Consider the following 21333-nt stretch of genomic DNA (forward strand, 5'->3'; position numbering starts at 1 on the left):
GCCAACTACAAACTCTCCTAAAAAGGGAACCAATCACAAATGCGTGCTCAAAGTGGGCTTAATGCAATGACGACAGAGAAGCAATATCTGGCAGCTTTTGTATACATCCACCAGGGCGGCCACCAAAGATCCGCTCTTTTGATTTTGGCTATTGCTTAGTCTGGGTGAGCTGAGGTCTGACATTAGCCAGGCTAGACAACAGTCATTAGACACCATTATTAGATCGCTCCTAGAAAACTACAACAAACTTCTTTCCAACTGCTTACAGAAGCATTTTCGTCATCGCCGAATGCATTGGAATGCAGTCTGACATTAGCCAGACTCAAAATTTAAAGAACCTCCGAAAGATTATCTACAACTGTCCATGTATTTATTTATTTATTTTTTAGAAACAACAGGTAGAATAGGTGTCACAGCCTGTAAATGATGATCAAACTCACAGTTCTAACATGTCAAAAAGGTCTGAGATCTGAGAACATTGCTACACTATTACCTCAAACTGCTTTTCACCTTGTACCTGGTTGACCCCCCCCCACTTTTACAGTCTTGCTGCTACCATATACAGCAATGTGCATGTATCCAAAAACACACAGTACAGTTGCCATCAGTAGTCAAAAAATATCTATTGCTTTGGTGGAGGCTGTGCAGCCCATTTTGTTTCCCCCATTTCGAGTCAGCTCAGATCTTTTGTCCATCAGTCCACGTAATTGTTCCTTTTAATCCTCTTCATTTTGTTTCAGACCCAATAATTTGGGTTGTGATTTCAGTGTGCATGATTACTATGCCTGTTGTTGAAGAAAATGCCTAAAAAACAGAGATGCTTAGTTTTGGGCAGTAATCCAGGTTCTCTGCCTTTGTTTTCCAGCCGACTCACCCACTCAAATAAATACTTTTGATTTGTTTTTCTCTCTGAAATTGATTCCTCAGACTTGCCATACTCAAGCACTTTTGAGTGTGATACCAGATGGATTGCCTCCATTTTTACATCTTAATTGGAGGTAAACTGATTCCTACCCTGTACAAAGACAAGAACTCAATCAATACTTGAAACAAAGACCGGTACATCTTTACAAAAGAAACCAATAAAAAACAATAATTATCACTTTCACGTTGTGGTGGTTGATAGTATTGTGTACCATTTGCACCGTAAAATGTACAAAATATTATGTTGTTGGCTAGTGACCTGCATCTTATTCACAAGCACTTTGAAGCATGTTTTCTTATTTACAACATACAGAGTACTCTGAAACAGCAACACAATTATAATTAAATATTGCAATCTTGACAATCTTACACTTCTCCATTATTATTTTTTTTATTATTTTTATGACTCGTCACCTGAGCTTAATGAAGGTGAGGCAACCTCTGCATGTTCCGTCTCCTCCTTCTCTCTCACTCACTCTCGTAAGGTGCGTTCACACCGAGCTTGTCACTGTTATCACACGATGAGATTAAGAACAAAGGCAATGCAAAGACACGAGTTGAAGCAAATTTCACATCAGTCGCACCAGGCGACATGAAACCTTGTGATGCAAAAACGCAATTTTTGCATCATTCCCTTCAGCTGCTGCAGGTGAAATATTTAAATTCATGACTTGATGGTACAAAAGCTAGACTGGGCAAAGACAAAGAGGGTGTGGCAGAAAATGAGCAAGAAAGTTGTACTACACAGTAAGTTCTAATATAAGTGAGTGGAGGGGTTCGGTACAGTACAGTACAGTACATTTTTTTTTGTGTTCCCATTTAAAAAGTACCAAACCATTATGTGGTACCCTTCCCTTGTGGTACCAGAGTAATGGTACAGTACGGCTGGACCTAGACCCACGACAGTCAGCTGATTGGGCGACAAAAAAGCTTCCCTCCCTTGCTGGTGTTCCTTCAGCGTCCGCAGTCAGTCTTGTTGAGACAAACAGCCACAAACCGAGCAGGAAAAATGAACTGCTGGATGTCCTCTGTTGTTGCACGTGTTATTATTATGTCTGTTGTGTTGCGTTCAATGTCGTCGTTCATTGTCTGCGCACCGGTACAACATGGACATCGATCACAGTGCACACCCCGCCCACCAAGTAAAAGTACTGTTCTCAGTCGAAAAGGCAAGCCTCTCCGTACCGTACTGTACCGAACCGAACTGTAGCATGATGGAAACACGGCTTATGTGTCTTTCACTCACTCTAAGCTGTTGGTCATGAACATACTTTGCTTTAGAATGAGCGTCACACCAGTTGTGTTAACTTGTGTTACTTGTGTGAGTAATGGAAATAAATACAAATGACATATCGACCACATAGGTGGTAGTAATGAGATGCAAAAAATTGCCTTCTTTACGGTGTGAATGCACCATGAAAGTATGTGCTATCATTCACCAGCAGCAATATTCCTTCTCATACTTGCCCTTCCTTTTCTTCCTCACCCTCTCAAATGTTCATTTAAATAAATATAGCTCTACAAAAGAAAGAAAGACATAAAGAAAGAAAAGAACCATATGTCCTTAAAATCATAACAATAATAATAATAAAATGAATAACACCTTTCCAAAGTAGGAAAGAAAACTGAGATAACATAATAAAAACATTCTATTTATCAAAAAGAATCAACAAAAGGGAAAACATTATATATATATATATATATGAAATAAGTTCAGAAATAACAAACACTTTTTCATGACCCCATATCTATCAGTTATTCATGAGAGTCTCTCCATTTTCATTTGTATTTTAATGTCATTGAGAGTATTCTGTTTGCTCCAGGTACAACACAGTCTGTTCCGGAGCCTACATGTTTGTATTTTAAATAATCCTCAGTATTCAGTGTCACATTAGAACTCCGAGCAACCTCCTCTTTTATTTGACAGGAGACACCTCAATCTGTTTCGTTTATAGACAGAGTTTCACTGTGTCCTTTCATCCACTTTGTCTCTGCTGATGTCCAGTCACATACACAGAGAAGGGCCGGGGGAGGGGGGGAGACGACAGGACCAGTTTCTGAACACAGTAAGAAAGCCTCAAATATGGCTAATGTCCTTTCCTGTTTGTAATTGTGCAAGATTAAATGCCTCTGTCGTGGATCCAAGGGAGAAACAGTCTTATGTGTGACTTTTCATTTTCCAACTCTTGGCACGTCCCATTTGAGGAAATTGCCTGAATAAAGTGCTGAATGGCAAAACTGCACTGGTGACTGTAAAATGTAAAAAGTACTGGGAATAAATAAATATGTTTTTTGTTTTTTTCACATTATAATTTACCTGTGAGCAATGTCAAAATGAAATGTGTCACACAATAGAAAAAGAACAGTCTTTATCTTTACTGTGCACCTGTTCTTTAGTCATTCATTATACTGGAAAATTAAACTAGATCTCTCAGTCAACAACCACAGTCTTGGCAATATACCATGTGAGTAATTTTGTATGTATTCACCACATATAGAGTGGCTTAATTATGTTAATCCAGCAATATATCCTGAATTTAATGTAGCACAATGGTTTTCTGGTACTGTGAAATAAACATCCATCACCAGTAATGGTATAATTATTGATTTTACACTAACATTCGCACAATAAATAATATAAAATGAAGTCATGGTTATTTATTGTTTGCTACTATTGATTTCAGAGTAACCTACTGAGGACTTAAAGCTTTTCATGGCCTTACGGGAGTCACATTTAAGCATCTATTTGATAATACTAAGCACACTTCCTGTCATTTGGCTCATATCCCTTCCATACTTCCTCCCTTCATCCACTGCAAAGGCATTACAGGTGAATTGTACTAACTGTCCATCTGCCTCCCCCATGCCTGCCTTTATTCTCTGCCCCTCCATTACCGTCACAGATTGTCTTGTATCCTCTCCATGTAGGATCTGATTTCAGACTGACCCAGGTCCATATCCTGGCACACCCACTTGATGTCATCCTCGCTCCCATTGGTCATCAGGACTGAGGAGTTGGTGTATGCTCCACACCCACCTGAATTATCATTGGGCAGGACAGTGGCAAAAGATGTGAACTTGACGCGTTTGCGTTTGGCAGCTGCAGCCGTGGATCTGGGGGAATTATTGAGATGCTCTGTGTGGCATGTGGCATCTTTGCCACCAGTAGTGATTAGGCACTGATGTGGTTCTGGGACAGATCTGGGTAAGGTTTGTCCATGGGCTATGCCACGGTGTCCACCTGTACTACTACTCCCACTAAGTGTGCCCATGCCTGTGCCCACACCCATCATCAGGGTGTTGCCAGCCCCGTTCAGCAGGTACTTGTTCTCCTCATATGCTCCTTCATTTCGGTCAATGATGGTGGTGCACTCATCTGGTATCCCACCCTGGCATTGATCGGTGTGGTCAGATAAGAGGTCAGCTTCATTGCCAAGCCACACCCAATCATGGGCATGGTTCATGTTGCCTCCTGTTTCCAGAACAGGTACTTGCTTGTGCCGATATCTGCAAATCAGGGAAAATAATTAATATTAAACAAACAATTTGAAACAAGTTCAGGCTATGCTTATTCAGGATTTATAACACAAACCTCAGTTACCTGTTGGAAAATGCGTTCTGACCACAGTATACAGTATATAGCACAGAACATATTCTTAAGATAGTGTTCTCTTAAGTGGAGGTATGTTTCCTTTAGCCAGATGGCACATGCAATATATATATTTGGGCAAAAAGTTAAAAAAAAAATCGAATCAAATAATCACCAAGGAAACAACGTTGCTTGGACAAGAAGTAGACTATTAATACAACGTCAAGGTGCTTGGTATAAAGGCCTTACAAGGTCACACAAGTGTAAAGTTTAAAACTGTTGTGCTTTCATTTTGATAAACATTCAAACAATTGTCAGATTATTTCACAAAATGCTGATTAATCAGCTCATAGGGTTGAGATCTTGTGTAGCCTAGTAACATTCTCACACTGCAAATGGGGTTAGAGTATGACTGAAAACACAAAGAAGTGCTCAAGACATGTTTCAGAAGTGAATTCTACTGCTCAAAAAACCCTTTGATTTAGCAGTGTTTGATGGCATGAACACTTCTTGCCCTGCGTGCCCCTGCACTACCACTTCATCCACACAAATGCTTTCTCACTCAGGTCTGATAGTATTGCTTGACAGAGCCTATATTCAGATGAAAGACATAACATTAAAACATGTTACATTACTTCTGGTCATGAAGACAAAACAGAGGCAAAATCATCAACAAAATATCAATAATATTTACACACTGCCCATTTAACTATGAGGTCATTCAATCATCTTAAATAATGGAAAACAACTATTGTTTTACCTGAAAGCAAAGCTGACACAGTTGATGAGGAAAACTAGTATTGCCAGACAGAACACTCCCAGAAGGGCATACATCCCAATCTCCAGGTCCGACAGGCCTCTGGTGGTGTGGGTTAACTCACTGCCCCCAGTCCCTGGCACTTCCACCTGTGCTGGGACACTGCCGTAGTCTCCTGCTTGGCTCGGACCACTGCCTCGGCTACTGCTGCTGCCTCCACTGGCAGCTTTACCACCTGCAGCACGATGGATTACTGTGCTCTTGGTTGTTGTGCTCACCTGGTGACAGGAAATTAACGTATACACGTATATGAGTACAGTGTTGGCCCAAGCTTTTGCCCATGATGCAACCCAAAACTATTCATTTCATATAATTCAGTGTTCCCCTCTCACCTTCCTCATGGCTCCTTCCTCTCGATCCACTGCTGCACTGTTAGACTTCCACTCTCTTCCATCCTTTGTCCGGTGCTCAATGGTGCTGTTGTCCATCTCTCCTCCTTCCTCCTGTCCTCTTTCCATTTCGCCCCTTTCCTTGCTCTTTGTTCCAAACTTCACCAGCACGTTGCCAACTCCAGACGCCAGGACGCTCTTCCTTTTGGACTTCTGACAAGTCTCGGAGATGACCATTTCTACACGAACAAGTGGCCCTTGTCCATTGCCCTCTGCGACCACAATTGGCCAGTGCTGTTCCTAATGAACAGGGATAACAAAGGATTAATGATACAATTTGAAGCATCTGATTCAGACAAAAAAACATATTTAGATTTAGATTTGGGTCAGCCTCAGTCAGTATTTTATTAACATGACAATGCCTGGGAAGTATAAACGCAGGACATATTAGTCCAGCTAAAGGAAGAAGGACATGACTACACCGAAGTATGTTACTGAGAGCTAAGTCGGAGGTTGCATGCACCTGATTGGTTATGGAGATGACGCCCTCGTCCAGTGAAACAGCAGAGAGGAGGAAGTCCTTAGGATCGTAGATGTCAAGTGGCGTTACTGAACCATCACTGTACTGGATCCATGCGCTGACTGCAGCTTCCTGAACAAAACCAAGACGAGAAAGAAAGGCAAAACAAAAACACGTCAAAACACTGGCCATTGAGTCAAAGTAGGTCGTGTTAACAGCTTGTGTCACTGACAACAATATGGAGAAAGGATATTCTCATCGGAAGCTTGACCAAGGTTTTGTCCAACAGTTGAATTGTTTCTCCAACACAATGGAAATAAACAGTATGTTGTTACTCTTGCAGCAAGAGAGACCTCTTTTTGACTCTATTGCCTCATTTTCCATTGTCTATATCTACCAGCACAATAAGTATGAACACAGAGAGGAAATATTAATTTTATTTTGTCTTTTCTAGCTGCAGCTCTTCTATAAATAATACAAGTTTGGCAGTGAATGCATTTTCTCTCGCTCTCTGCTTTTCTTTATGTGATCCTGTCTCACTATTTCCTTTTATAAAACCCTATTGCTTTCTTCCTGTTATGACTCAAGAAATACTTTGTCAGTATAACATAGTGAAAAAACAAAAATAGAACTCCCTACATTGGTAATTGAGCTCACAATTTCCCTTCCAGGCTACACTATTTTTTATACTATTTTTTTTATACTATTTGGTTGACCTCCTTAATTTCATTGTCCATAGTTGCATCGTTTCTCTACACATAATGTAAGAGATGTGGATAAAAGGAGGAGGAAGAAAAGAAAGTTGATGTTTCAATTTAAAAGCAATATAACATCATCCTTTTCATGGTGAGCTGTTTATTGGACAATTAGCCCTCAGTTATTTAAATTAGTGTAAAAACTTAAGAGGAAGTACAAGGTGGGGGAAGTGGAGAAATAGCTTCAAACATTGTGATAAAATAAGCCTTATCGTCATGTGAAGACTTAGAGCCTAATGACATTGAAATATTAAATATAATTCAAACCTAAAAACACATACACAGAAATGTAGGCAAGACATTTGTAAAAATGGGAGAAATATACAGATGTTAAAACATTAACACTTTTTAAAAAAAACACATTTGTATTTAATTGTCTTTATTATACTCAAAGTTATCTATGTTATTGGTATTTGTTCATTAAGTGAATAAAATATGCACAGAGATCAGTGACTAACAACAATGTAAAACAAAGTACAAATGAAAAGTACAAGATGCAAGTAATATTGCTCACAAATATGATAATTCTACAAAATTACAGTTTTGTTGAACATGTACAGGGTATTAAAATGTAGTTTAAAACCAAAACTTTTTCTGTTGGAGCAAATTACTGGCCTTGACTGTCATTAGCAAAAGACCTTAAGGTGGTCGTGGCTGTAGTTAAGAAGTGTGAAAGTTACACACTCCTAATTAGAAAGTGATCATGGAAGAGATAAGAGCAATATGATGTCCGCAGCACAAAATTACTGTTTAACATCTATAATTACAACCGAGGGGCTCTCAGGGAAGAGGTGGGAACAGATTAAGATGCTGTCCATCACTGTGTGTGTGTGTGTGTGTGTGTGTGTGCTCCCTCAAGAGACAGAGGTGTTTGTGTTCAGAATGTTTGTCATGTATCTGCTTGTGAAACCTACATTCTGAAAATTGGATAATTACAACGTCGAGACGACATGATATCTTATTTTGACTTTCTCTTCTGGCATAAACACTCATCACACTACACTACATTTCCATGCACAGTTTAATCGAGCTAAGGCCGTAGTCTGACTTAGATGGGCAACCAGACAACTTGCCAAGGTCGAGTATACATGCGGTAGAGGAAAAACTATTTATTCGTCGTGTATGTCTGACTCCGCCTCCGTAGATGGCGCTGTATCTCTTTATATGCTAGTGTATTGAATCAGTTTCCTGTTGACCTTTTCGTCGCAGGAAAACAAACAGCGAACAGCGAGATGGACATGTTAATCAGTCTTGTATAAATAAAGTACAGTACTTGTACTTTGTTATATTACAACCCTGATGTTAATTGTGATACAAATTAGATCAAGCATGGCTCTTGTGGTTGCTGTGTTGTCTAAAGAAAGATGCCGCCGCTGGCTAATATCAGCGGTGTCATTGTGTCGGCTGGGTAGCTAGAGATCTGATTACACAGTTCATGTGTCATGTATCTGGTAGGCAAACACTGATTGACCTAGTCCTTACATAAACCAAAACCTGGTCCTAATGAGGCAGAACTTTATTTCTGAGAAACTGGTTGAATTTAGGGCTATGATTTGAATTGTAGTTTGGTTCAGTGCAGGCATTAACTGGTTATTGGATAATGCATTGTTTAGGCTGTGCAAATGAATAGAAGTAAATGTAGTGTCCTTCAAGGATAGCTGAGAACCAGCGAGTCTGTGTAAAAGTACATCTGTATTATGTCTTACCTGTTTCGGTGTGTGTAGCAGGTCAATAGCTGTGGTTGTTAGCTGAATAGCCTGGTAGTTTCCAGGACTCGCTGTCATACTGAGGGACAGAGAAGAAACCAGCTGGACTCCCAGGTCTGTAATGGTCACCTACAGAAATATAATATTTTACTGTTATGTGATATAAACATTTACATTTTAGTGCAGTAAATATACAAATAATGCATGCAGTAATATAAGTAATATTTTTTAATGATGTTTCTTATGCTTTAATAACATGATAATGTGGCTCAGTGTGCACAGGGACTACCCATATCGGTTTACCTGCTCGGTGAGCCACATTGTGTATTTAGCAGAATATGTACGACCAGTGATGTGCAGGATGGATGTTCAGAGCAACCGTACTGCATGCCATTAAAATGGCCCTCAAATGGTAGCTCAAATAATTAAAGTAAATTGTCATGCAGTTTTACCTTGTCATCCAATACAGTCACGGTCTTCTCTGCCAGGATAGAGTCCGACAGCGGGGATAGAACCTGCAGCAACACATTTAAAAAGTAATAATAAAAAAAATAGCTGTGAAATTACATGAAGTTCATATTTAAAGTAAGTTTTAATTACCTGGAACTATTCTGGATTAGGGGGGTTTGCTGACGAGTCTACATGTATTTCCGCAAAAGTAATTTTATCCAAAAGTTTATACAAGTTTTTGACAACACTATGTCCAGAGAAAATAAGTAAAGAAAACGCTTTAGTTGTTTTTGAACATTAATCTCAGCAAAACATCTGGAGTTTCCCATCCCATTTCCCATATCAAGCACCATTCCCTGTCTGTCTACCCTTTAATATATTGAATTGTTCAAGCACCTGTCAAATTACACGATCAGACTGGATATTTTGATGGTGGACACAAATAAATGGTCGTTGGGGTACTGACTAGTGTAAAAATACCTTAAAAAATACATCCGGTCAGAGGATGTCAGCTGAAGAGGCAATCTCTAATCCACCTTGATGATGGATAGCGTAATTAATGTGGCCACATGCATCATCCGACCACCTCTGAATGTGATCAAATCTGAGGACAGATTCAGGATGGATCGTAATTATTTGGAGCTGTACTTAGTGCAATTTGCATGTGATTAGGTCACTCATGATGGGTGTTAATACCAGGTCTAAATGGGGTCACACACACATCCCTGCTGTCTTCTATTGTATTAGCATTCAACTAAGATAATTTAGTGTAAAAAGAGCACAAGACCAAAGCTGAAGAACTCGGAGTCAATGAGAGTGTGTCAGTGAGAAAGAGAGAAACAAGTGGAGTGGGTGTCAGAGGGAGAGAGACAGTGATTAATAAAAGCAGACACGAGTAAGGAAAGGCAGAAAGAACAAGATTGGGCCACAGATGGAGAGAGAGAGAGAGAGAGAGCGCAGTAGACAGACAGTGAGTGAGATTAGGAGACCTGTGTTGTAGTGTACTACTCCGTACTGTGGCAGCAGGACAGACAGTTCTGATTCGTGTACAAAGAACATCTCTCAGCCAGCAAATCGGGGCGTCAAACTCAATCCCACCCTTAGCGATGTAACAAAATGTGGTGATTGATGGCTCTGGGATTGCTCTTCCAGATGGAGAATAAGCGGGAGAGAGAAAGGTTCAAGAAGAGAGGAAGAGGCGAGACTAGAGATTGGGGGGTGGGGAGGAGGGGCAAAATTGAAATGTCAAACTATCAAATGACAGCTATATAATCTGGGAACGCTGGGTACATGTTCTCTTTTTGCTCCCAAACAGAGCACAGTTGTCCACATACACACTCAGCTATTGCCCGACTAACTTTCCATATTGTAGTTTGGAAGACAGAGGTGTAATCACACATATAGAAAAAGAAGGACCACTTACATAAATTTGAATAGAAAAGAATGTAACCCATTGTGGAGTATGACACATCTTGGCCCTTCTTTCCGGGATGCCAATCATCTGTTTTACAACAGCTGAACCAGGAAATGTATCTATCAATCATGATGCTGCACTGACACAAGCACACAGTTGAGGTTCACGACAGTTTCAACTCATTCATGGCCAAATAATGACCTTTGAAGAATCATGGAAGGGGAGGATTTTATGCTCATAGATTTGTGTTGATTTGTGTTGTAGTGGGAGGAGCCATAGCCCATTAGAAGAAGGGAGATGTCACGACTCTTAAGTCGTAAGAAATTGGTGTCATAAAAACTTTCATATCTTATTTTGGGGTAAAGTCACCAGTCTATTGAAACATTTTTCCATATATGTTGGAGACCCTGAGAATGTAAGTTATAGTTTCCACAGTGGTGGCTAATCAGGTACCAGGGAACCAGGTTCATTAACTAGCAAGCTTATCAAGTCCATTTTTCCATTATATGGTGTAGAGTCAATCTAACCAGGAAGTGGCAATTGAACATAAATCAATTTGAATAGTACTCTCTGGGCAAATGAGCCCACTTATCACTTGATTTATAACAGAGTTAATGGTTTTAATTGCTAATGTCAGGGCTTCTTCAGTAGAACATGATATACATTTGTATAAATCATGATCCCGTTTCGAGGAAAATAGATGAAAAAACACAGCACATGAGGGGACACAATGTGTTTGACAGCAGGTATCATCCAATCGGTCCCTGGTTACATGTGAACTATCAGAACCTCTGGTTTCAAAAAGTGATATGGTGCTGGTCAAATCAAAATGAATTACATCCACTTTTTATATAAACAGTGGAGCAATGTGCTCCAGACAGCAGTATAACAGTGCTGTAGTGTTGTGTGTATGACTTATTATGGACACAATAAGGGCAAAAGTGCTAAAAAAAAAACAATACAAAACATCTTTCATTAAATGTTGGTGCAGCCAACTTAAGTTCATATATAAGTCGGGGCATGAGGTGTTACAAGTTCTTATTGAAACTTCCTTCTCATAAGTGGGAAATTATGACCTCAGAGTACAACTGGAACACACCATTAAAGTTCTCTCCCCATTCATTTAGGAGCCTGGTCCTGTGAAACAGCTGCCTGGATGTGTTAGCACAGATGGCCCCTGAACAGCAAGACTTTTCTTGAAGGACATTGGTGTAATAATAGAAAATAACAAAAACGCTGTGACTTATGTAGTTGGTTTATCCATCTTAAGTATTTCCTTGTGTCCTATATTTTATTGCTCTGTGTGTTTTTATTTACTTTGTGTAAAGCACTTTGTTGGAACGTGCAATACAAATAGATTTATCATTATTATTATAATTATTAGTGACCCAAACAAACACAATAATAAACAAACCTGAATAACAGATGACACATTAAAAGATGTCTATTTAAGGATGGATAAGGTTAAAGCCCATTCATTAAATGAACTGACCACTAGTCTGATGGCTTCTGGGATAAACCCCAACTTCTTCCTGCTTGTCTTACATACAGGCAGTATAAAGTGCATTGCTGATGGTCGTAACACAAACTCTTCATAGTGAGTGGGATCATCAAAAATATTATATGCCTTTCTAAGCGTTTGCTCAGAATAAAGCTGCATGAGAGATCTTTGTGTTTGGCTCATAAGAACTTAGGTTCACCACGCCTTGTAGCTGACTCAGAGATTTAAACCAGCAGATACATAAGTAGATTTAAATACTTTCTATAAACAGACATTAAAACAGTGTTAGTATACTATTGTCTACCCTCAAAAATTGGTACTATTGGTGCTGTTACAGAAATGTTTTAGTGAGATGATCATTTCAGTTTGCTAAATTACAGTACACCACTAATGTAAGCCATATTATGTCATATTAAGCTTCAACGGACCGCCTTATTAGAATTCAGCAACTACATATCTGTGTTCATCACATGCCAGTGCACGTGTGTGTCTGTGTGCGATGGTTTGACATCACACTGAGATGTCAGGGCTAAATCCACAGTTAATTTTGACTAATTGTACAACAAGCTGTCAGTAGGGGCTTATAACTGCAATAGAGGAGGTAGAAGAGAGAGAGCAGAGAGGGAGAGAAGATGACGTTTACATCATCCACTCTCATATCTACAGTCAAATTAGAGTGTCCAATTTGCCTAATCCCCATATTGCATGTTTTAGGACTGTAGGAGGAAACACGGAAAGAACATGCACACTGCATGCAGAAAGGCCCTTGTTCCGACCAGGTCACAAAACCAGGTCTTCTTGCTGCTAACCAGTACACCAACCATGTGGCCCTCTGCACTTTAGTAATTCACAGCAAGGTGGCCAGTTTAAGTTAGAAGCTGAATCAAATCAGATCATGTTTCACTCTGAGGTTGAGAGATGAGGGTGATTACAACCCACTTCACTTTGAGGGTTGCATACCTGTATAGTGGTGATCCCCAAGTCCCGTCCCATCAGAATCCGTCCATCTATAAGTCTTGCAATTCGAGAATCTTCTACCTGTGGGGCACAGAGGCAATTTAAACTCACATTTAGATTTTTGTGTGTTTATACTGGATTAGCTTGACATATCTCTTTAATGTTCTTAAAGTTTTCATTTCCATCCTTTCATAAGAGTTTCATATGTTCAGTTTTTTGGTAATATTCAGTATTAGTAATGCTTCTGCAACTTAAAATCTTAAAGGATGATTATAAACCATACCATGCAATCTGATGGACATGGGTAAGACATCAAGTATGATACGTGCAGACTGTATGATGATGATGATGATAATCATCAGCTACAATACAAGTTGGCTATGTCAATAGCATGTACCAGTGGTTAACAGCAGAAGAAGATGAAGATGCAGTTCATCAAGAAGATGAATCACTCTCTGGCAATGGTTCTGTTTATGTGTGTGGAGAATTCAAAAGTAGAGGCAGCAGATCCCACATGTATCCCACATACATTGCATGTATGCTTTGCCCCCATTGTATGTGTGTGTCGCACTGATTAATAGATCTTTTCATGTTGCATTTTCATTGATCTGTCAACATCAATGAAAATGCAGCACACACTGTGGTATGGTCACTGCACATTTCTAAAGCCTTACCCAGCTATCTTTGGTTACAACAATGTGACAATTCTTGTCATGCAACCTCTCTCACAAGTACAGCTTTAGGAGCCACGATTACCCCCCTTATTACCTTCATGATAATGTGGCTGCCTGGATTTATTTCGATTTTATGGCTGTAGAATTGTCAAAAAATGTTCAATAAGTGAGTGCGACAAGTGGGGACTGCGAGCCACGCCAAAGATGGCTGCGGCTGCGGCTGGCTGCCTGCACTGGAACACCTCCACTCCCATTCCCCGTCCGCCGTTGCAGGTTGTCTCGAGTTCTCTATTGTAAAGTGTACTTATGTGTGTCTATCTTGCTGAGGTTTTTTCCCGTTCCCACACTGTACTCCCCCACAGGAGCATAGCTCTGTTTCTTCCCTTTTCCTCCCCCCTCTTATATCGCCCAGTCATCCTGTCATGTCTGTCTCATTGTGCTGTGTTATTGTATGTACAGACGGGTTGATTGTTGTAATTTCGCTGTACTTCTGTCTAAGTGACAATAAAGGCTCATTCATTCATTCATATGCTCATTCATAAAAGGATGAACTGCAAAACTTTAAATGTTTTAACTGGTAGTCAAGACTAGGTTCAGGGTTCAGGGTATCTTTATTATCCACAAGGGCCAATGTGGCTACAATAAAACAGCACAGAGACACATTTAAGAGCCTGATAGCAACAGGAATAAATTACATCTTAAACCTATTTGTTCTAAATCGGGGCAGATTATATCTGCACCCTGAAGTTGTCCCTCAGAGGTTGGCTCAGGTTGGCCAAGATACTTAATACAGGAACTACAAATCATTTATCATCAAGGTTCATCACCCAGAAAAATGTGTTTAACCGATTTTCTCACCTCAGTCTCAAAAGAGAGTAAACCATTGTTTCTTCAACAAAAAAACTGCTTTATTTGAGAATGAATGTGTGAGCATAGAGTACATGTACATGTGTGTATAACTACCTTTAACTGGTCCAAAACCAAATGGGTGATATCAGCTTGCCAGTCGGCACCGAGCATGTAAACCATCTCCCCTCCTGGATCAGAGGGTTCTGCAACAAAATGAGTGAGGACTCGCACCAAGGCGTACTGGTACTGAAAAGTGAAGAGAACAGCGTGATAGACAATAATGCTTCAACACACACAGATGCTGCACGCTAGGAAACTGAACATCAGATTAAACATTTATGCTTCAAAAAAGTGAAAATCACACAATACCTGAAGGGTGCAACCTTTGCCTTTCCGCTCATCATCATCATCATCTTCACTGTCTCGAGTTGGTCTGAGAGGAGAACAGGTAAATGAGAAAGTGAGGTTCTCTGGTTATTTAATCACCACTTAATCTAAATATAATCTCTGTTCCAGGTTAAACACTCGATCAGACACCTCAGTCTTTAAAAGTGCTTTTAACAATAGTTACTCTACGTAAGACAGCTTGGACATGGACCATTGTCATTTATTTTTATTCTTAATTCTACTTTCTCTCATACACTCCTGCTTGTGTTCTCTCCCTCCTCTGTCTCGGTCCCTTCACTCATTCTCTCTTCTTCTCTCCTCCTCTCATCTGTCCCCCATCTTTTCTTGTGCCATTTTGACCCTTTTGGTTTTATTTTGGAGGTTTAGTCTGTTCTTGGTTGCCTATGTTATTGTTGTATTGTTTTGTTCTTGTTGTTTGTGTTTTATCGTTGGTTTGTTTTGTGTTTTTTTGTTGGTTCATGTTCCCTTCTCTTTTGTTGGCTTCATTTTAACATACTTGTTTGACAGTGGGTTAGGGATGTCTCTCATATCTGTCTCTCATCTCTCCTTGTTACTCCTCTCTTTTTTCTCTCCCCTTTGTGTCCCCCACTGCAAATCTTTGAGTCTGGTTCTGTCAGAGATTTATTCCTGTTAAAAGTTAAAAGTTAAAAGTTATTTCTCTCCATTGTTGTGTAGTACTTGTTCATAATACTGTATGATCTGTTGGGTTTGTTTCTATCCTTGCCTTACAAGTTGCCTTGTCTGGTATATTTGATTGCGCTTGATTGGACGGTTAAGCACATTGTAACATGTTTTGTTGATTAGCTTGTTATTATCAATGTCATCAGAGATTAAGGAAATAATAGCCTCACTGTTTTTGGCAACCTCCTGCAATGTTTTGAATTGGGATTGTGGTGAACACTTTTAATGCTAAATGCTACTGTTGTGAATACAGTATATTACATATATCACCTTTAAGACACTGTAGTCTCTCAAGGTGTCTCTTTGGACCTCTGGTATGTATCATGATGGCTGACTTATTTTAAGTTACTTTTTTATAGACATTCCACTCCAACAAATATCATCCAGTATATCTAACAATAATAATAATAATACTACCTTTTATTATTGTGTGTGTGTGTGTGTGCGCGTGTGTGTGAGAGAGAGAGAGAGAGAGAGCGAGAGCGAGCGAGAGAGGTACAAACTGTTTGGTGGCTATCTGAGCGGAAATTGGTGAAATTGAAAATAGTCCTAGCAGAACAGGAGGGCAAGGTGACAAGATGAGGAATAGAAGCAGAACACACACACACACATATATATACCCACACATTTAAAACACACACACACACACACACACACACACACACTGATGCCTACATACCAATGCACAATCAAACACAGAGGCACAGACGCATACAGGGATACATGAACAGACAAAAGACAGCAACACAAGGCAAGACACAGCAATGACTTTTTGTGTGTGCATCGGGTGCATAGGTGTATGTGTTACAAGTTGGTTAAGAGACTAAATCTGAGCCTCAGAAACATCTGTGACAGATGTGGCTGTATAGTGCATGGGTCTAGAAAATTGAGAGAAAGAAGAATGAATGCAGAAATCTATACACCTGTATTTTTTTGAATGACCACCAGGGAACGTGTTTACATGTTGTAAATCTATATTAAATAAATGATTTTTTTGGTCTCTTTACTTTTTAATTAAATCCTGTATATTGACCATTTTGTAAATGATGGTCATATTTAGTGGTGGACATAAAGATGATTGCTCCTTGCTCCTGCATCAAGCTATGTTCTGTTTGGGATAATAAGATGAGACAATGGCAGGTTTGGTTTGGTATTATGGGAATGCTATCAACCAAAGCTAATTGACTAATACTAACTACCCAGTTAACTGTTTACAGAGCCTACAACTGTCACTGCAGAGAGTGGTAAAGACACCTGAGAGGATCACCAGGTCTCCACTGCCCACTCTGCCACCGCAGAGTCCACAGGAGAGCTGCCACTATCATAAAGGACAACACCCACCCACAACATGGACTGTTTACACTGGACACCAAAGTAAAAATTTCATTGTACAGGGAAACGTGTTTCTTTACTGTGCATATGACAATAAACACTTTGAATCTTGAATCTTGAATCTTGAATGTTATGATTGTTGACGTGTTGTGATCCCTCTTTAAAGTGGCAGCTCATAAACTACTGTGTGATGTCACTGTTGGTTGTCACTTGGTATAAGGCAGTACTTCTCAAATAGTGGGACGGGGGGCATGGTTAGGTGTCGGGCGGGGGGGCGGGGGGGGTATCAGGGCGGGACATGATGATGATGCACTAGAGTTAGAGACAGAAACACATGTTCTGTAAATGCTTTCTAGATGTACATGCCTTCTCTGTTGTTCTCCCTCTACACCACATTGTCATCAGAGAAACAAACATTCACAGTTTACACAATACAGCACATTCATAGTGAGAAGGTTATGTCATTGTTTGATTGTTGTGTTAACAGTTACGTTTTTAAAGAATTATATTAGTATTCCATTGACCTCAGATTCATTTGTTACATTTCCGTAGAGAAAATGACAAATTCACAAGAAAAATACAGCTCTTAAAATAAAGGCACAATAATAATAAATGACACATCATGACAGATTGAGATTATTCAGTGTGTTAGAGGGTCTGAAATCGGCTTGTTTTGGTGATATATCTGATGATCAATATCTCTTGCATTTCTTAGCCAAACACACTGGTGCCCTTAGTAAGTCATCTGCCATGTCTAATTACTGTATGTGATTAACAGACAGATGTTGCTTTTATTTATAGATAAATAGATGCACAGATAGCAGTGGTTGCATCTATGTGTAATCCATGTGGTTTATGTTGGATTTATAAACCTTTGTTTTCTGAATTTGTGAGGAAATTCCCCATGTGTGAAAGTGTCCCAGCTCGACTCTGCCAAGCACACTCAAAACACACCTCTCCATAGCCAGATCATCTCCTTTGGTCCCTGCAGCTTCACACCACCCTCTGACCCTCTAGTCTCGTCCCAGCTCATTCTCCAGGCTGCTGGCCAGTCATGCAGCCCAGCTCCACTGCCAGCCTCTGCTCGCTGCGCTGCTCAGTCTCTTGCCGACTGACCACTTCATCCAACTTTGCTCTCAGGTCAAACCTTCACTAGCTCCATCCACACAACTGACAGTTATTTCTTGCCTTCAGCTGCTTTCAAATTCCTTTTCTGAGTTTTGTTTTCCTCTGTTTTTCTAAATCAATGAGAGAATCTTTCTGGAATTACATTTTTTGGTTGTGTTTTTGAAATTAATGAGATACTTGAGAAGCTTCCATTCCCTTTTTAAGAGCTTTGTGGCAAACCTTTGCATCTAATGTACAGGCCAATCCAAACTTGTTGTGGCATGTAGATTCACATGACAAACTCAAATAAAGACCTTGGGATCACTACTTGTAGATTATGCATACAGCCATATCACCAATTGTAAAAAGCTGGCTATTGCATCACTGATGCAGATCCTGTGTGGTTTTAGTTTATTGTATGAATCTACATGCGACAAAGAGTTTGGGTGTGAAGCATGAAGCATGTCATCTGTCCGGCTGATCTTGGAGTAACATTGCAATGTCAAGCAGATCCTCATGTGCTTTCTGTTCTGCAGTGTCATTAAGCTATGTTTGTAAGTGGGTGTGCAATGAAAGAGTCGTCAAGCGAGAGAGGAAGCAGCTCCAGTTGTGTGTGAAGCATGAAAAGCCAGCAACGGGTCACAGTTAATGTTAGCAGAGACAAAGAAGGCACTAATGTGTAATGTTCAATCCCTGTCTGTGTTTCCACCGAGTGGAACAGTTCGTTTCGGGCCCAACCGTTCCATTTTTCGGTATCCTTTCCCTTGGGGTACACGAGTAATGGTACGGTAAGGAACAGGTGGCGCGAGACCCACAACAGTCAGCTGATTGGCCAACAGAAAAACGACACTCCCTTTCAACCGGTGTTTCTTCATTTCTTCAACGACCACAGTCGATTCTCACACAAAGCTCAGCGTCTTGTTGAGGCAAACAGCCACAAACCGAGCAGAAAACCCCCCCAGCTGCTCCGCTGCTGTCCGTTGTGTTGCGTTTGATGGCGATGTTCGTTGTAGGCACACTGACACTGCCATTGGGCACAGGTAGTGTTTACAACTGTACTGTACTAAACTGAGTTGTACCTGTACACGATGGAAACATGCCATGTGTTCATCATCTGCCAGTAAAAAATAATGATATTAGCTCAAAACAACGGCAGCTTTGGCCCTGGAGACAATTTCACCCCGCTACGTAAGATAAGCAGGAAAGCTAACTCTTTCAATGTTACCAACCCAAAGCAAAGTAAAGCTGAATTTCACAGAAAAACTGGACCATGTTTGCTTCCAATCGTTTTGAAGCTTTGAAGCTTGTGACAATTTTTTAAAACTCACATTTACAGAAATCAACTGAAATGTGTTAACTATTGGATGATACCAGCTGTCAATATGGTGATTGAGACCATGGACCTCAGGGAACTGTTCACTGACTTAATAAAGTGGGAAATAGGCTCATTTTCCCATAGACTTCTGAGTTATTTTTGCTATAGCAGCAGTGACAACCCCTGGTGGCTATTTAATAAACTACTTTTTGCTTAAACTCACACTGCAAACCATCTATACTTTTTATAAACAGCTTATGGGTTTGATGAGGTTGGTCATCCTGGACAAAACACATTTTTGTGTTTATTTGAATACTAATACTATAATAGGCCCTTCAGATTTTGATGCTCACATCCCTCACTCATTCATCCCCTGAAGGTGAAAAAAAGCTGATTACCTCTTGTTAGTGATGATCGGGACCCTCCATCCTTTGACCTGGCTCAGCTCTGTGTCAGACACATCTATCTGCAAAGGCAGCTTGGGAACCCAGACATTTAGCTGCAGCTGAGCAGACAGGTGCAGGTAGGTGAAATTCACTGCCAGTGACTGACGACCACGCATTTCTTTACCGTTCACCAGGACCTGGTCACAGTTTGGAGACACCTGAGGAAAAAAGCCAAAGAGGAGAAAATAAGTCGTATATCTGCTGATCTCTCGGGAAGCATAGGAAGCATTTTAACTAATGATATCCAGAATGAATTATGTTACCAAAAACAGCACAATACATGTGACTTCCACAATACTTGTAACTAAAAAAGTGTCAATTATTTAATTTGAAAAAAATATTTCTACTTCAATGACTGAATTTGTGGTGCATCTATTATGACAAGTGATGACATTTTAAAGGTTCCTTGAAAGCATCTTGAAGCTGCTCCTCTGAGCTCAACACACTGTGAACCCTGCATTACTTTTGTTAGCTCTCTGCGTTTCTGACAAATAATCCAAGGAATATCCAAATAACATTTTGCACACTCCTGGTATATAAGTATAATTTTGCTGAATAAATATGAGCTCACACATGTCTGTTGTCTGCAGAAATGGCAACATAGGAACCAGGTGACTGGGTGACAGCATGAAATTATTTGGATTCCATTTTTATGAGTATTTCATCCATTCATGTCATACTCTGTATATAACATATCTTTCAATTCTCTGTATGTCCTGCACTTATCCTCCCCCCTCCCTTTTTTATTTCTCACAGCCCCTTTCATCTCTCCACTCATCACTGAGCCTTAATACTTGAGTCTTTACCTTCACTTCCCCCTCCATATTAAATTCTCAGCTTTACATTTAACATGCTCTCCTTTTGTCTGCCTGTGTCTGTCATTATAGTCTCTCCCACTCTCACCGCTATGAGTGTTTTTCCACCTTCTTCTGTGAAACTATAAATTGCTCATTTCCACTCTGTCGAGTCAGTTTAAAATGTTTGTATGTATTTCTATTAGTGCTGGGCGGAATGACCAAAGATCACAGTATTGTCATGGTGGTTTCATAAGCATGAGTGAGTGCTCCCGCAAGAGAGAGGCACAGTTAAGTGTGTGCTCGTATTGCGTAAGTGGTATACATACGTTCTTGGTTTTCTCTTAAGGTGGTGGAGTAAATTGATAATTCCAGAAATTACTCCCACAGCTAAGTCCAAAGTGTGTGCGGTGCAGCAGTGAAAAGATCAGATCAGAATCTGTATTGTCATTGTGACAACGAGACATTTCACAATTAAATTAAAAGTGCAGGCTTTCCAGTGTAAACATTTAATATAGAAAAATGTAGAAAGTAAGAACAAAAAAGATAAATAGTCTATGTAGTATTTTTAAAAGACTACAAAATCCTAAACTAACTAATGAAACACAAGCAATACCAAACAGAATACAAAGCACTGGCAGGTTAAATACCTCTGGTAGAGTCCTCCATTGTATATATGATATATCTAAAATCCTAGTGTTGAAGCATTATTTACACCTGACAATCTCCAACGCTGAATTCACTTTTTTTGACGATTAAAGCCAG

At 39.9% G+C, this 21333-nt stretch overlaps 1 protein-coding gene across 1 annotated transcript in view; it reads right to left on the reverse strand.

The window, feature by feature from the left end:
• Positions 1-2222: 2222 nt before the first annotated feature.
• Positions 2223-21333, reverse strand: part of si:dkey-215k6.1 (transmembrane protein 132D) — a 260128-nt gene continuing 241017 nt past the window's right edge. The window contains exons 7-16 of the mRNA XM_058636093.1: positions 19727-19932; positions 14855-14918; positions 14600-14731; positions 12966-13043; positions 9093-9155; positions 8641-8769; positions 6183-6311; positions 5663-5959; positions 5274-5548; positions 2223-4431 (exon numbers count right to left, since the gene is read on the reverse strand). Coding sequence (XP_058492076.1) covers positions 3822-4431; positions 5274-5548; positions 5663-5959; positions 6183-6311; positions 8641-8769; positions 9093-9155; positions 12966-13043; positions 14600-14731; positions 14855-14918; positions 19727-19932 — 1983 coding nt within the window. The 3' untranslated portion in view covers positions 2223-3821. The remainder of the gene's footprint in view (positions 4432-5273; positions 5549-5662; positions 5960-6182; positions 6312-8640; positions 8770-9092; positions 9156-12965; positions 13044-14599; positions 14732-14854; positions 14919-19726; positions 19933-21333) is intronic.

The sequence above is a fragment of the Solea solea genome, chromosome 8 (assembly GCF_958295425.1).
Source record: "Solea solea chromosome 8, fSolSol10.1, whole genome shotgun sequence".
Lineage (NCBI taxonomy): Eukaryota > Metazoa > Chordata > Actinopteri > Pleuronectiformes > Soleidae > Solea > Solea solea.